At 37.6% G+C, this 18,062-nt stretch overlaps 1 protein-coding gene across 1 annotated transcript in view; it reads right to left on the reverse strand.

Moving 5' to 3' along the window:
• Positions 1-1,871: 1,871 nt before the first annotated feature.
• The window catches only part of FREM2 (FRAS1 related extracellular matrix 2), a 190,847-nt gene continuing 174,656 nt past the window's right edge, over positions 1,872-18,062 (reverse strand). Inside the window, exons 15-22 of the mRNA XM_032151198.2 lie at positions 10,250-10,442; positions 8,582-8,686; positions 7,068-7,195; positions 6,835-6,969; positions 5,964-6,090; positions 4,579-4,766; positions 3,921-4,067; positions 1,872-2,610 (exon numbers count right to left, since the gene is read on the reverse strand). Coding sequence (XP_032007089.1) covers positions 2,107-2,610; positions 3,921-4,067; positions 4,579-4,766; positions 5,964-6,090; positions 6,835-6,969; positions 7,068-7,195; positions 8,582-8,686; positions 10,250-10,442 — 1,527 coding nt within the window. The 3' untranslated portion in view covers positions 1,872-2,106. The remainder of the gene's footprint in view (positions 2,611-3,920; positions 4,068-4,578; positions 4,767-5,963; positions 6,091-6,834; positions 6,970-7,067; positions 7,196-8,581; positions 8,687-10,249; positions 10,443-18,062) is intronic.

The following is an 18,062-nucleotide window of genomic DNA, read 5'->3' on the forward strand; positions in this document are numbered from 1 at the left end:
AGCTGTTAACTACTAAAATATCAGCAAGTTGATTGAGTATACTTGCTTTAACAGTCTACATCAATTGAACCCAATGGTAAGTAGTGAAAAGTCTGCACTATTTGAAGTTCCCTAATTCATGTTCATTCCCATACAAATTATGAGGTAGCCAAAGAAGCAGCTAAGCATCTGCCAGAAGGTAAAGCAAAGGAAAGGGGAATGATTAATAAATTACCACTATTTATCTTGCTCAATAAACTCCTGGGCTACACAGTACTTTCTGTTCGTATAAGCCATTAGTGGGACTTTTGAGCTGTAGGTGATATTTTTGTAAATTCTCTCCAATGAAAGGATACTATAGTCTATTTTTAAAAAACTGAACATGAAATGCAGAGCTGCCTAAAAGAAGAAAGGTAACTACTGGACACATGACCTCTCTCTCAGTATCAGTGTTGCTTCCTTATCTTGATCAAGAAATGGTTGATACTTACAGACACCAAATTAAGATGTGCACATCTGTTCTGAGAAGTTTGCCTTTTAAAATTCTGCAGTGACCAAGATGTCCAATGTGGCCAGCTTATGGCTAGAAGTCAAAGGGGATTCTAGCCAGCATCTGAAGGATAATCTGTAGGCATTATTCTTTTTCTCCTGACCTTATTTTTTTTTGAAACATGTTTACTAGCTTTTGGAAGGCTGAAGTTTTCCCCTTCTAAGCAAAATTTCTGCTGTTTGGTAACAAACACATTGATGCAGAAAGGCAATGGGAGTCTTGCCAAGGAAGCTCACTCAAGTTCCTTGGCTTTGTGAGGTGAATGGTAAGCACTGTTACAAATTATATTTTTAAATATTGAGAGGGACCACATTGTACCAGTTCACTGAACTGGGGATGCCAGAGTGATGTCTTCTTGAATCAAATAAAAATATGGTCAATGATTCTGGCCACCTCCAAGACCATTTCTGGTCTTGAAGTCCATAGTTGCAGAGAGTCCCATCATTTGGACCAGATGCTGAATAGAAAGCTAATAAAATGTCCTGTAGCCAATTTAAGTTCTAAATGTTATTGTGTGATTACGCTACTCTGAGGGATAACCTCATCTATCAAAATGTTCCTTTGTTCTATAAAGTATGCATAAGAGGCACTCTGATTATACACATTATATTAATAAATACCACTTTCTCCCTTCACCATCTGTAATAATGTTTCTCATGATCATTTATGGGTTCAATACTGCAAACATCTAGGCTCAGTTCTTAGAGAACATTGTCTTGTAGTGACTCTAACTCTATGGCATCTATTCATCACGAAAATCTCACCAACCCTCTAATTTCCCACAAACGTTGAGCACCAATAAGGTATATTACCATGCAAGAGCTTTACCATTACTCACTATATGCCAAAACAGAGCAGCATCTCTTAAAAATCTCTTCCAGAATTAACATATTCTTTGGTTTAATTTAAAATTAAATACGCAAACAAAACAAGGAGGGTCTGATGAGAATGAGAAGCAATTCAAATTCAAGTGAGTGAACTTCCTTCCCTCTATCTTTCCTTCCACTGTCTCCCAAGTAGTAGATCAGTTGATTTGTGGGTTGAGCCACCCGGGTCATAATTCTACGCTGTCTTCACCTATTTGAAAACTTGTCATAATAAACAGTGTGTTCACCAGTTTTCCAGACTAGCAACGAAAACCTTTCTAGTAATAATCTGTTATACAATGAATAAACAATGTGATAATTGCACCTTCAACATTCACACTAACATAGCAACAGTAGACTCCTTTTACACTCGTAAGAGGGTCTGTTAGCACCTTTTAATAGATTTTTCTCCACTGCATAGAGAATATGTTTAAAATGAGGAGTACATTCCTCACCATCTATCCATGGCTCTGTGTACATGTGAGTACGTTGTTGCTGCCTTCGGGGCAAGAGGAAAGGTGTCTTTATTTGTCCTTTGATGCATAAAAGAGTATGGAGAATTCAAATCAAACTACATTAGTACAGTCATATTCGCTGAGCAGCTTCATCATAGACGTCCTCCATTCTCTGTGGTTTACCAGAAGTATTTAGGGTTCCATCATGATCTTTTCTGAGGCACTTAAGGAAAAAGTTGAATTCCGCCTGCGGTCATCAAACTTCTGAGCTGTCATTGTGATGGCTCTGTGGGGGCACCATGGGCTCGCTGCTGCTGGAGCCTTTCGGGGCATCCTTCCCCCTGAAACTTCCCTTGCCCCTGCACATTAGCACTGCAATGACAGTGAGGCAGATGGTCAGTAACCCCACCGTGGTGCCTCCCACCACAGTGACCAGGCTGACTGCAGCGCTGGGGCTGTTGAGCTCCCAGGGAAGGATGCCATCCGGAGGTACTCTCCCGTGGGGGATCTGCCTCTTGGTGCGGTCCAGGGCAATGTGCCTGATGTTTGTTCCTCGATTGTTTTCAGCACCAATCTCCCATGCCAGCGAGGGTGTGCTCCTGATTTCTCTCTTCTTCCGGATGTTGGTGGTGGATTGGGGCTTTCCTTGACTCACCAGAGAATGGTACTCCACACTTCTTTTGCCAATACCTCGATTGGCATTGTTTTTTGATCTTACTGTATAGATCGTATGTATATACCATTCTCGGCCCAGAGCGACCTAGAAAGCACAACTCTATTTGTTAGGAAATACTAGATACCATGTCAACCTAATCCATGACTCTTTGCAAGAGAAATTAATGGCAGAGATATTAATAAATGATTTATTTTAGTCTGCAGAATCAAATTACTTAGTATTTTTGAATGAGTACTAGGTGCAAGGCTCTGTGCAAAGCACTCTGTGATATATTCTGTGCAACTCTTAAGGGAGTGAATATTTGGTACTTGTCATAGAATGGGAGAGTTCTAAAGAACTATTAATAGATTATACAGTCTAGCTTATTCATTAAAAAAATGAGTAAAGAAGAATATGCAGCAGTCAAGTGAGTTGCCCAGTGTTACTCAACCAGTTAGTGGCAGAGGCAGGACTACAGCTCAAATCTTCTGAACCCCAAGACTCTTTTCATTGTGTCTTGCTGCTTATTGCATATAAGACCATAGGGGGAAAAAAATCAATTTTCAAGCTTTTCTGGGGCTTTGGAAAAGGATGAATTTTCTGATGAGTCTTTGAAGCATGCAAGATTTAGAAAGGTCAGATGCTTTGAGATTTAATGGCAAAAAAAAAAAAAACCATATCATACTTCAACTTCTTGTTTGAAAAGATTCAGAATAACAAACATGCTTTCTTAAGATTCCTTGCTTAGGTTGAATGAAAATAACATTTCTCCAGGCCATCCTGTCGGGTTAATTTTCAGGAAATATCCTAAAGGTTGCACTTGCTCTGGCGGAGATTTACAGTGTAAGCACATCTTGAAATTTGTGGCATTTGTCTGCTCAGTGTTGTGGTGGCTGCTTGTGTCCCCCTCTACCTTTGATCCCTGAGTCAGGAATTTGTATCTTGGTTTCTGAAATCTTTGAGAGTGGAGCTGTGCACAATTGCTTTCCTGAGTTCGGCAGTTCACACAAGATCACTCTAATTAAGATATTCGTGAAAAGTCAGCAGGAAGGAAGTTTTGAATAAGAAAAGCGGATTACTCAACTGTCAGACACAGATTTATATTCTGGGCTAAATAAGACTCTTCATTACACATAGTCTTAAAATAATATGAATTCATTAATAAAAGTGTTAAGAGCTATGAAAGCCAGATATATTGCTAACAAAAATAATAAAAGCTGGGTTTATGGAGTGCTCACCATATGCCCAGTACAGGGCTATGTGGTTTATATGCCATATCTTGTTCAATGTTGCCATTAACTGTATGCAATATTACTATTACTGCTATTTACATATGAGACATCTGAGGCATATAAATGTTCCGTAACTTGCATGTGGGTACATAGCTATTACAAATGAGCTTGTTTTTGGCCTACCTGAAAGAGTGGTGTTGAGTCGACTTTAAATCCATCAGATCCAGGCTGATTCACTAAGAGAATGGCTTCAGGGTCATCCACTGCTAGTTTGGCATTAAATAGGACATTTCCAAAACTGGTCGCTTGTGTCTCTGGCTGAGCTTTGTCCTTTAAGCAGTAAGGAAAGTGGTGATTGCTGTAGATAATGCCACAGCTTTTGCTAGGACAGCATGTTTCCCTATTTGTTTTGTGCAAGTACAAATTACTATAAAATGTCACCATTTGGTTCACTAAAAATGATCATTTTGTTGGTTTTTTTATTTTTATTTTTTAAGAGACAGGGATCTTCTGTGTCACCCAGGCTAGAGTGCAGTAGCATGATCATAGATTGAACTTCCTGACTTAAGCAATCTTCCCACCTCAGCCTCCCAAGTAACTGGGATTCCAGGCACGTGCCACGATGCTCGGCTAATTTCTAAAAATTTTTTGTAGAGATGGGGTCTCACTATGTTGCCCAGGCTGGTCTTGAAATCCTGGCTTCAAGTGATCCTTCTACCTTGGCCTCCCAAAGTGCTGGGACTAGTGTGGCCACTGTGCCCAGCCTTGTTTTTAAATATAAGACAAGGAAGCTGAACTTTGAAAAATCTATCTAGCTCATTTTTTGGGTCAAAGCACTTACCACAATTTTAAATCTATATAAGAGTGAAGGAGAGTCGGCTAAGCAGCCATATTCTGCATTCGTTGGACTATACTTGGGAACATAGCCATCAGCTCCAGTGCATAGAAACACCTTCTCAATGCTGCAGTAAAAGGAGTCACCCAGGTTCTGGACAGGATCCACCATGACACGACCGTAAATTATATCACCTGAAATAGACATGTGGAAATGTTATTTCTGTTATGTGATAAGGTATATCAATGTGACACTGTAAACAGGTTATGACAATGAGGACACAGAGATTATTTCCTTGCCACCCTCATCTACCATCAAATGTTGAAGGCCTGTTTGTATGAGCTTCAGGATCTGGTACATTCCCAGGCCTCAGGTAAGACCACTTTGCAGACTAACCACAAGTCACTAAATATTTATTGAGTCTCAGATGCTTAGCCACTAGTGGGAATAATTTCAAAGGTCTGTCCTATAATTTGACATTAATAATATCTCATTGTGGTTCAAGTCCAGTTTATAAAAATAAGTTGATAAGATACATACTGATACAATATAGAATAACACTAAAAAAGAAAGTATCAATAGGGCCGGGTGCGGTGGCTCACGCTTGTAATCCCAGCACTTTGGGAGGCCGAGGCGGGTGGATCACGAGGTCAGGAGATCGAGACCACGGTGAAACCCCGTCTGTACTAAAAATACAAAAAATTAGCCGGGCGTGGTGGCGGACGCCTGTAGTCCCAGCTACTCGGAGAGGTTGAGGCAGGAGAATGGCGTGAATCCGGGAGGCGGAGCTTGCAGTGAGCCGAGATTGCACCACTGCACTCCAGCCTGGGCGACAGAGCGAGACTCCGTCTCAAAAAAAAAAAAAAAAAAGAAAGAAAGAAAGTATCAATAAAAAGCCTAATTAACTTTGTTTCTGAAAGAGGGTTTAATGAAACCCCCAGTGTTCAATTAGTTATTTCATAACTATTATTGAACCCCTACCGTGTGTGCCAGGTATTTTTGCTAGGTATGTGTGCTAGGTGCTGAATATTACCATTGAGTAAGGCAGGCACAATCTTTGCCTGAGAGGCATTTACAGTCCCATGCAGCTGCAGCATTTAAGTTTACGCAGATTGAAAAAAAAAAAACATTCAAGAAATCATCTAGACTTTTTCCAAAAGTCACTTAGGTAAGACAGCTAGAGATTAGCTTCCTCAGAAAAAAATGGTACCCAGTCACATATAACCAATCGCAATGACTTCCCACACCAGCCAGAGTGGGTAAAGACTCAGTTATGTTCTCAAAACCATAAAAGAAGCTATAATTTCCCCCCTCAAACACAATCCCCAAAAAGCAAAGCACAAAAGATATACATGACAAACAGAGCATCCCTCTCATTTGTAAAGTGATACCTTCTGCAAATGCAACATCACTCTCTTGCCCGAATCCCATGGATCCATCAGACAACCAGAGACTCTTCTTAGAGAGCAGGTACATTTGGGTGTTCAAGCTAAACTCAGCAGCCACTGGATCACTGACCTAAAACCAAAGGTAAAAGTCCTTTATGCATCGGTGGTTCTGATGGTGCACAAACATACTGTTCACAGATACATACATTCACCGTACACTGACTGTAGAATGCTAAGCACTGCACCGCAATTTTCACTCCATACCAAGCCAACTTAGGGAGTTTGTAACATGGCTTTTGTCCTTGAGAAGGCAAAACTGGTGGGGTCAAGTCATTTTTTTGAATGGGACTAAATAGCATTGCTTGAGCTCATTTCCACTGGTTTATTGGGGTATATAAAGCACTTGTAAATATCATTGTCAGTAGAAGGCCAGTAGTATATATTCTTGAAAAAAAGATGCCAACACATTTTTTATAATACATAATGGCAATTAGGTACTGTGAGGTGGTTTGAGCTACAGGATTTCATTTTCTTTAGAGAAGAACAAGAAAAGAAATGCAGAAGTGTGGGGAAAATTCTCAAATCTCCAAGACAGCAAACTTCAGGAGGAGACAAGATAAGATCAGATAAGAAAAAAATAACCATTGCATACATTTAAACTCTGAATATTACATCCTGTACGAACAACAGATAAAGGGCAACTCTTTCCTCATTCTTTTATCCCTTGCTTCCTTAACTATCTGATTTCTTTTCTTTTCAGCATGCAAGAATTAAAGTCATTCATGTGTGGATACTTTTTTTTTTTTTTTTACTAATAAATGAAAAACAAAGTGGGATTCTGCAAGTCATGAGATAATAATTCTATAAGCCACACCTGTTGGAACCGGATGTCAAGGTCAAAGGTGACAGGCTCTCTGGGGTTGCAGGTGACTGGCAGGCGGTATTCCTGATGTGATGGGGCAGCGCATGGCACCAGCTTCACAGTATAGGTCCCTGAATAGTCACGTACCTTTGAAGAGAAGATATTGATATATTACATTTAAAAATCTGAGGTGTAGTTGGATGACAGCAGCAGAAGAAAATTAATTAAGAGTCTTAGTCACTTACGGCAAAGTCAGAGACAAAGCTCCACTGCTGTACTGGCTGGTTATAGGTTGGTTCACTCCTTATGAGGCGGAGGGAAAATGTCAGGCCTGGATGATCAGTTGACATAATCACTGAGCTTGTAAAGGATGCTAGGAAAGTGCCAGTAATGATAATAATGATATAGTGGTTCAATTAAAAGAATGCATAACAGTTTAGAGTTTTCAAAATAAACTATCAGACATTATTTGCTTCTGTTTTTATAAGAAGGCTGCAAAGCAGTCATGGTTGGCATAATTATTCTCCTCTGGCAGATGAAGAAACTGGGCTGTGACTATGTGACTTTCTAAAGATCACACAGCTAGGATGTGACTTTCTGATTCCTACTTCAGTGCTGTTTCTGCTCTATAGTTTTGTCAAAATATAATTGTACAGAAATGCTCAAATTGTTCAGAGCTACTTTCTGGGGAGTCACAGCAGCACAATAAATGGTGATGTGAATGCATTTATTGTGCAATGAAGCTATGAGCTGAACTTAAAATAGTCTATTAGTATCCACACAGCTGGGCAAACCCAATTTATGAATGGAGTCTAATTTTACTTAGATTGCCTGCAATCATGGCTACACAAAGATTAAGTTTATTAGAAAGTAGGCATGTAGAAGAAAACTGTATAGACCAGAAAATCCCCATTTTCCGGAACTGTCAAATACAATAAAGCAAAATGATTTTTTTTGGATTCTTTTTTTCTTGTAGCTCAGTTCCATAAAAATACAATGAAGCCTCTTTCTCTTCCTAATTATTCCGCCCTATTCTCTTTTGTTAGAGTTCAAGTCCAGAAAAAGAAAGGCTATAAAGATAATGAGTGAACTATTTTCCCTTTTCCAATCTAACATAAGCTGGCAGAAAAATAGCTTATTTTTTATTTGACTCTCCATGTTACCGGTTTGGAGAGTCAAATAAAAAATAAGCTCTTTCTAGTGAAACGTCCGTTATTAAAAAAAACAAAAAACAAGTTAGATGTGGGATTTTATCGACTGCTGCCTTATTGATATTCAAAGCACAGTGCATCACAGTTAGTAAAATTGCATAGCCAATACTTATTAAACATAATTAACATGTCCAAAACTTAAATATGAAAGTGAAGTACCTCCTCTGACCCTATTAAAAGGGTTTCTCACAGTATCTAGGAAAAAGCTGTGCAATTCAGTTTGCACAATGGCAGCAAAGCAGGGAAAGAAATGATTATTCCTATGCTCTTTAAGGAAAACTTCACTTAAAATGAACTCAATAGGGTTTCCTTTTAATTTTACTCCAATTATTTTGCATTTTCTCTGAAAGTCTGCATAATAATAATTTTGTGGATTATGAGGTGAAGCTGAACAATTATCAAGCTCTCATGGAGATAATCGCACATGTACAATTCATTTGAGATTAAGGGCTTCAGTGGTAACAGGGAAGCACGCTGAAATGTGTGAAGATGGAAAATCTACCTCCTTTTTGTGTGAGGAGTGGTTGTTAAAAGATAACGGGGCTTACCGGGATGTGACAGCACAAATAAGCCATGGAACTGAGCCTCTGTCTTGAAGTGCACGGCCAAGCGCCCCTCATCACCGATGCGCATGCTGGTTGGATAGAGAGAACCTATAATGGGGAGAGTACCAAGAATGAAAATATATGTAGCCAGAGACTCCTTATGTACAGATTCCTTCCAAAAATTAATTCAGGTTTGACTTGTCTTTAAGCATTCTGGGCAAAGGGTATTATCAGAAGAATTCTGAATAACGGAGGCAGAAGTATCTTCATTTTCTTTTCTAAGCAGAAAAGGGAGCCAAAATGAATTATTAAGTAACATGAGTGAAGTCACTACGAAATACACAGATTACTTACAATAGACCAAGTTTTTTTTTTTAATTTGAGTTTACAAAAATGAAGCTGTAAATTGAGAGGCATGACAAAATTGTCAAAATGATGGAGATTCGGACACGTAAATAGAAATAGGTTGGAGTTATCCAGAATTATTCCTAATTTTATAGACTTAAAGAAAGCTCTGAAGCTTTCCCAAGAAATTTAGCAGTTTGATAAAATTTGGCTCCAGAAATCAGAAGGAAACAAGAGATCCTATGTGGAGGTTGGGAACCACAGAAAAATCCTCATTAAGATTAACTTAAATATACATCTTCTAAAACAAGACATAGACTTAAAACATTTGAAATAATTTGGAATCATAACTCAGGGTGATCATATTACCTGTCACATTGCTCTAAAATAGAAACTATTCAAAATGAAACATGGAAAAAAAAAGACAACAACAAAATGAACAGAGCATAAATAGGTTTTAATCCACTTAAGAGAGTAGATTTACATTTGATGTGCACTATTAACTCTGTTTTCCTGCTGGCTAGTAAAAGGTAGTACTGGCATGACACTACGGATGTTTGTGGAATCGGAACAGTAATACATGTCTGAAAAAGAAAAAGCACTCATCTTACTAATGGATTTATTAGACTGATGCTTGTGGACTTTGAACTATGAGTCTAACATGGAGATTGAAACCAAGTTTTGCAAATGCTTGCGAACTCAAACTAGTGGCATTCACAATCAGAGTTCGCAGACATTCAGCTAAAGTATCCCAGAGTAATAGAATTTTAAATCAGAAAGAGATATTAGAAGTTTTGTCTATCATTCAGAAAAAGTTAAGTCCCAGAAAGGTTAAGCAATATGTTTGAGATCTCACAGCTAGTTAGTTGTAGAGTCATGACTAGAATTCAGGCCGTAATTTGTATGTAATTTAAATGCACCTCTTTTTTTTCAGAAATAAAAATGTGTAACTTTTTCCCTTGGTCATTTCTTGCTTTCGTTGGAGCTTCCTCTATCCATTTTCTAGAATTCAGAAAAATATATATGTTGTGTTATGTAACACATAAATAATTAATAACCTAAAATAGATCACAAGGATGAAATATCCATGAAATATATAAAGTTATATTTAATAATCACATATTACACAAAATTTAAAGCCCTAATATGATTTAAAGTTTTTTGATGAAAAAGGTGAAATTATCTTATTATAGAATAGAAAATGAAAATATACTGAAATTTGCTAGTACTACTTTTAGCAATAGCAAAAAAAAAAAAAAAAAAATCCTCTTAAATAGTTTAAATAGGTTACAAAACTATAGAATGTTCCAAGTCTTCTGAACTCACCTTGAAGTTCAGCCTCTGGGGGGCTGCCAATTCCATCATTCCACAAGATGGCAGTGTCGTACACAAAAGTTAGACGAAGCTCTGACTTCAAGTCAAAATGCTGCCAGCCTCCTACCCCCACGGGGGAATGGAACACGTAGGAAACATACAGAGGGACTCGAAGGGTCACATAGGACTGCACTAGGTTTAGGACCTAAAACAATAAAATTACATCTATCAACACGACTCAGCGTTAACTAAGTGGGCCTAATTTTGTACAAGCCATTTTGTCCTTTCGCTTAACTAAAGATTTTAGGTAATCATTGAGAAGAGGAAATGACAGCATTTTATAACACTATTTTCCCCTCACTTAATTTTGGATCGATTAAATAGTTGTTACTAATTACCTTCATTGGCAACAAAGGATATGTACCAGAAATCCTTAAGACAGTGCATTATTTTGAGCATACTATACTTACAAAATCCTCTTTAGAGCAGTTTTATGAAGATAGTTTACATACCATATAATTCACCCATTTAAAGTAAACAATTCAATGGTTCTTAGTATATTCAAGGAGCTGTGCAGCCAACACAGTCAATTTCAGAAGATTTTCATCACCTCCAAAAGGAAGCCTGTACTTATTAACAGTCACCCTCTAATCCCTCCTCCCTGCCAGTCCCTGGCAACCACTAGGTCTTTATGTATTTGTCTATCCTGGACACTTCATATAAATGGAATCATACAAAATGTGGTTTTTTTGTGTGATAGATTTCTTTCACTTAGCATAATGTTTTCAAGGTGCGTCCATATTGGAGCACGTTTCAATACTTCATTCCCCTGTTACTGAATTGCAGCCCATTGTATGCACATATTACATTTCATTTATCTATTTATCACTTCATGGCCATTTGGGTTGTTTCCAGTTTTTGGCTATTATAAAAAATGCTGCTATGAGCTACTTTTTTATTAAGGGAATATGAAACATAGATCTGGAAGCAAATATATTTACTAATGACATATAACATTGATAATATCTCAAGAATAACTAGTTGAAATGAAGTGTCTTGCCTTGAATTTTATACTTTCCTCCTTCTGGTATTTAGCAGATGGGTTGAGAATAGTGGAAGATAAACTATTATTTATTTATTGAGTACTTACCATATTTCAGAAACTGTACTAGTTTCTGAATAAACACTATTTAATATTTTCACTCTCCACCATAATTATTTTGCATTATGGATGGATAGTTGGATGGTCAATGGATGATGGATAGAAAGAGAAGAAGATAAAATTAAGACTCAAAGGAAAAAGGCAAATGTCCCACAGTGTTCTCTAAGCCTCCCGAATGGCTCGGACGAGATCAGAACTCAGCTTTTGGCCCATTTTTTTTCCATTCTGTCATACTTCATCATATTCCAAACAAAGATGAAGGCAGTCCTAAGGTCATCTAACAAAGGTTATCATATTTAATTCTCAAAATAGGTCTGCACAATAGTAGGACAAATACAACTAGCCTCTTCTACACAAGAGGGAAGGACTTAGGTCAGATCACACTCCATAGAAGTTTGAGTCAGGCTGTCTGATAATGGTCTCGTTCTCCTTCCACACTGAGCTCACAACAAGAATCACAGGCATGAGTTAGCAAATAATTTAAATCACGAGAACTATAATTTAGAACATTCTTATGAAGTTAAAAGTAAACTGCTCATGTCACAAAAATGATGACCTGAATCCCTAATAAAAATATACAGAAAAGAACCATCAACCAAACCAGTTATTTCATTCTTAACTGTATAGTATAGTAGTTAGCATTCCCTCTTACCTGCTAGCCTGGCCAGCAGGAGAAGTGCTTTGCATTAAAAATCCTTTGAGACAGTAGTTTCTATGGGCGGCTATTATTACTTTGTTGAGCAATTGATTTTGAAGTGCAGGGAAATGGACAGTGATTAAGTCAATCCATATGCCACTAGTCCTTAAGATTAATATTTTACCTTACAATTTTAATAAACCATGATTTTAAAAAATAATTAGGCTTTAGGCATAGATTTCCAATTAAGCTTTATAGGTGCTAAGAATAATTTTTTCCAATGTTATATTCTATCCATCAAATGTTACTGAGTATGCTATTTTGGAGGGAATTACTAATATTCACTTCCTATGAATAAGTTACTTGGAGTACAGCTCCCCAGCTAATTCTTATTTGATTTTATTTGATGTGGTAAACTAGAGCTTGATCATTTTTGGACACAGAATCAGCATTCCATTGCATTTTCTTAGTACCCATGGCTAGGTCTTCTTTCTGTCTACTTAGAATCTCTACCTGGAGGAACTGGAGCCTAAATGAAGCTACCTTGACCATCTAGATCACCTACCTTCTTCAAAAGTGAAGAGTGCAACGCAATCATTCTAACATTTAGATGTCAACGTAAAAAGCACTTAATTTTCTTTCAGCCTGTATCACAGGACTTTTCAAGGTATTTGTTTATATTGAAATAAATATCTGTCAAATGTTAAAGAAACTGAGACACAATGAGTGATTTCATATGTCCCTATTGCTGTTTGAAGTTCCTTTATCAAAGGCAAGCAATACTTTAAATTCCATATTTAAAAGGAAAGTGTAAAATGCAAATACCATGGAAAAAGTAACACACTGTCAAATTTATTCTACTACACACTGGGGTAAGTATATATCTTGCAAAATAATTTAGAGTGGCTTACATATAAAAGAGAATCAGTATACAAAGTATAAAACAATGGGATGGAAAAATGACCTCTTAAGTATATTCCAGCCTCAAAGTTTCATATATCTAAATCAAACACATAGTGAAAAAGAGGCATAATTACTCCCCAAAGCAACTAAGAAAAAAAATTTGTTTACTTTTCCAGAATTATGCTATATCTTCTGATAAGTACATTATAATTTCATATTTTAAGTGAAAACTATGATTGGAGTTGCATTTCTGTAGCTTATTCATGCACATTGAACAATGTTATCAGTCACTGTTTACCTGTAAACAAATGGGAGAGTTAAGATTCTATGTCTCAAAACAGCTAGCCAGGACAATAAAAGGTCAAATGATCTGCAGTCTTCAATTATTTTAAAAAATTGTTTTCAGGAGAAAAACTACCAAACTATCCAATAGTTCTAAGAACTTAATTTAGCTTTAATAACCACTTTGCATCTAAGGTGTTTTTTTATTGTGAACTCAAACAACTTTAAATTTTATTTACAAAATAGGTGTCACGCACAAAGGTAAAGTGGAATCATTTATTTATTTCGTCTCTATTTTGCTTTTCCTGCTATTTATCTGTGTTTATATTTTAGAAACTATTAAAATGATTTTAGAATCAAATATCATTAGAGAAATTCCAAATTTGTTTTTCTTGGCAAGTAAAATTCTTAACTTTTATGAGTGATGATGTGACTGTCGTAACTGCTTTGTTCCCCTGTAAGCTTCATGTCTGGTGTCCTCGTGAGTACTTGGTATGCTCCCTGGCACAGAGTAGGTGTTCATGGAATATTTCTTTAATGAATGAATGTTCAAATAAATGAGATGGCAAAATCAGATATAGTTTTAAGAACAGCTGAAGCTAGATGTAGTCTAGCTGCATAAAAGTTAATCACACTTCATGCTGTTAACAGATAACTATCCTGTTAACTAGGTAAATAATCTGAATTGGGAGGTTGGAGAAGGAAGAAAACCCTTACACAGTGTGTTAGATTTTCATTTATAAAGAAAAATGCAGGGACTTGGCAATATTTTATGGTGGCAGCTTTAGCTACTAAGAATACATTTAAAAAAATCAATTATCTATCATGTTGTTCCTAGCAAAAGCAATTACCAGTTGATAAAATGTGTTTGCACAGTGATTACCTTGAGCTAAGATGCCAAATTTGGGAAAGGACTAGAGGCGGGCAAGTAATGTCTGCTAGGCGCTTGGCCTGGGCTCTGTGGGATTGTTGAGGACAAACAGACCTGGGTCAGCTCTGGCTTGCTGCAGGGGCTGTTTCCTGGGGTGATCAATAAAACCACGAAGCCTCTGAAGCACACGGAGTCTGTGCTGATGGTTTGCTTTTTATTTTTCTCCATTTTCCCATCCTTAATGCTGAAATGCAAAAGTTTGGAAGGCCCTCATGACATTTAAAAATAGAGTGTAAAGTAGACTTTACCAAGCATTTACTTTGCCTTCCTTCAGGTGCCATCTCATGAAATATGCTTGCATTCAACACTGATCTTCCTGTATTCAGATGAAGCTGTAGACCACTGTTGTTAGGACATGGATTTGCACCGTTTTACCAACAGTGGGTGTGGATGTAACCTGGCACGTATTTTCATGAATGCTGTCAGGCAGCATACTTGTACCAAGAACAAAGGAAAAAGTTCATCTGGCTTTCTTGCAATTGCATCTGTGGCCATATCCATTCCTCACATTCACTCACATTCAATTTAATGCCCAGAAAAGCATTATGATGTGTTTAGCAGCATAGGTTTACAAGCTACACGAACCTGGGCTAGTTATTTGAATTCTCTTTGCTTCAAAAATTGTACTTATCTCAAAGGGTTGTGGTGAGGCTAGAATGAGTGGAAATATACAAAGTATTTAGAAGAATGGCAGGCATGTAGTAAACAATAAATAAATGTGAGCTATTACAATTATCATTGTCCTTACTGTTATTGCTAGTACTATTATTAGATATTTTGTTCTCTTCACTATAAGCCAAAACTAATGGAGAAAAATTAGGGCAATATCTCAGAGGGTTGAATTTCTTCTACTTTAATTTTTATTTTCTTCTCCCTCACCTATGTGTAAATAATATGTGTGTGTATGTTGAGGTGAGGGTGTAGGAGACTATCAACAGCAAGGGGAAAAGTAGAAAGTTAACCTCAATGAAGAAGATAGAAGAAAATGGGATGGCCATCTATGATGGTTAATTTTAGGTGTCAGCTTTACTAGATTAAGGGATACCCAGATAGTGGGTAAAGCATTATTTCTGGGTGTGTCCATGAGAGTGTTTCCAGAAAAGACTGCATTTGAATCCACGGACTGAGTAAGGAAGACCCATCCTCACTCAATGTAAGTGGGCACCACCAAATTGGCTGAGGCCTAGATAGACAAAAAAGGAAAAGAAAAGGACAAAAATAGTACTTATCTCAAAGACTTGTTGTGAATTATCTCTCTCTCTCTCGGAGCTGGGACACTCTTCTTTTCCTGCCCTTGGATATCAGAACTCCCAGTTCTCTGATGTTTAGACTTGGGGACTTAACCCGGGTTCTTAGGCCTTTGGCCTCTTGGAGTGGGCCACACCACTGGCTTCCCTGGTTCTCCATCTTGCAGATGGCCTGCCATGGAACTGTTCAGTCTCTACGATCTCGTGAGCTAATTCTCATAAGGAATCCTTTCTCATCTATCTATTCTATTGGTCTGTCTCTGGGGAGAACCCTGACTAACACAACATCTCTAAGTTTCACCCCAAGAGAGTAAGCAACATGTTTTATTAAATTGTATTACCATTTAATTTACAATAAGGATTTTAGAATTTTATAACAAGATCCTAAAATCTCAGTGATTTACTCTGAATCTGGTCATCACTATGACATTGATCATCATGGTTACGCTATTAAATTTATGTTTAACAATGCAAAAGCAGAAGTCTTTCAGAAGGAACTCATACAAGTTAGCCATCTTCCTTAAGAAAGTAGCGCAGACTATTAAGAACTGAATTATGTTGTAATTCGTATATTGCACTCTCTTCTAATATTATGGAACATAAGCTTTTCTAGCAGGCAAAACTTAACTGAAAACTTACAATTGCTGATTTCCACCTAATGGAGTAGAACTGTTGTCAGTTCCAATAGAGAAGCAGAGTAATGACTTTTCTAGCTGGCAGAAGTCATAGGAAGAAAAAAAATACTGAGCACAAATAATTTGATAAAGGAACTGGAATTTTAAAAATCTAGCAAATCATAGTCACTTTAGCTGATCTAAATTTTACAGTAAGATTTGATTTGAAGAATGAACACAGTAGAGGGCAGGCTTTGCATTCAAAATAAAACAGCCTTGCCACATTAAAAAAGTGGACAGATATAATAGGATAAAGCTTAGGTAGGCAAGAGCAGGGTTTTTATTATTGATAGAAAAGGCTACCTGGGTAACATGTACAAAAGACAGAGAAGTGCTGCCACTTTGTGGAGAAGATAGAAAACATTCTTAAGGGTAAAAAAAGACTATAAACTAGATGAGATCCACAGAGAAGTTCAATAGCATGAAGTGATTGTTTTTTGTTTTTTGTTTTTGTTTTTGTTTTTTTGAGGTGGAGTTTTACTCTTGCTGCCCAGGCTGGAGTGCAATGGCGCGATCTTGGCTCACCACAACCTCCGCCTCCCAAGCGATTCTCCTGCCTCAGCCTCCTGAGTAGCTGGGATTACAGGCATGCGCCACCACGCCCGGCTAATTTTATTTTATTTTATTTTATTTTGACAGAGTCTCGCTCTGTCGCCTAGGCTGGAGTGCAGTGGCATGATCTCAGCTCACCGCAACCTCTGCCTCCCGGGTTCAAGTAGTTCTCATGCCTCAGCCTCCTGAGTAGCTGGGATTACAGGAGCCCACCACCACACCCAGCTAATCTTTGTTTTTTTTTTTTTAGTAGAGACGGGGTTTCTCCATGTTGGTCAGGCTGCTCTCCAACTCCCGACCTCAGGTGATCCGCCCGCCTCGGCCTCCCGAAGTGCTGGGATTACAGGCGTGAAGTCACTGCTCCTGGCGTATGAAATGATTTTAACAAGGAATGAGAACTACGACGTAATCCTATTTCTATATCCAATTTTGTTTATGCCAATAGATGCTGTGAGGTAAGCAAGAATCTGAGGGAAAAGCAACCAGAAAGGAAACAGAAATAATTCAGTAATGGATTGAAGGCAGCTTTGTAAGGAAGACGTGAAGGAAGTAGAGATACCTGATCTATAAAGAAAAACGGTAAGGTAGATTTGTGAATATGAGCCTTTATTTTTCTTCCAGGGATTGAATCTTTATTTTTCCATGTTTCTTTCAGGTAGCAAAAACAGGTTAGGAAAGAGGAATCTACAGGATGAACACTTACACGTGTTTAAGTAACCTGCTCGAAGACATATAGCTAGAAAATATCAGAGCCAAATTTTGGTCAGCATTTGCTTGATTCCAATATCCAGATTCCACCATCTTATACTGCTTCTCTATTGCTATTTCTTTTGGCATTTTTAGCAATCCCTGCAAGTTACTAAACATGGATGCTTTTGGACAAGGTGGCTATGGTCATGTCTCACCACCTCTGAGTCCAATTCAACATCAACACCAGCTGAGCTTGCCAAAGTCCACAGCTTTACTGTGGGATTATCTCATACTAGTTATCTAGTTTTTTCTTGCTACTGGTTGTTACATATTTCAACACCTTATGAATATAGCACAAAAAATGCAGCCTAACTTTAGCTCAATCTGGAAGGGCATTATATAGTCTATATACCATTCAACACGTCAATGCATAAGCCTACTTACGTAACTCCTTGTTTAGTCCAGGTAAGATATAGCATTGCTTCTAGTTCAGATACTCATAACAATTTTAAATCATGCCCTACATATTTTAGGTTCTCTATTGTAACCCTGAAGAAGATCTTGCTTCCTTATCATTTTCACAACTTTGTTGCTGGTGATGTTGTGGGGGTGAGGATTGTGTGTGTGTATGTGTATTTTGTGTGTGAATGTCTGTGTAGTATGAGGAAGAATCAGTAACTGTAGAGTGAAAATAACAATAAGCTTTTAATAAAAACACTTGACTATGTTAATGATAGATAAATGAAT

The sequence above is a fragment of the Hylobates moloch genome, unplaced genomic scaffold (genome assembly GCF_009828535.3).
Source record: "Hylobates moloch isolate HMO894 unplaced genomic scaffold, HMol_V3 SCAFFOLD_4, whole genome shotgun sequence".
NCBI classification, from domain to species: domain Eukaryota; kingdom Metazoa; phylum Chordata; class Mammalia; order Primates; family Hylobatidae; genus Hylobates; species Hylobates moloch.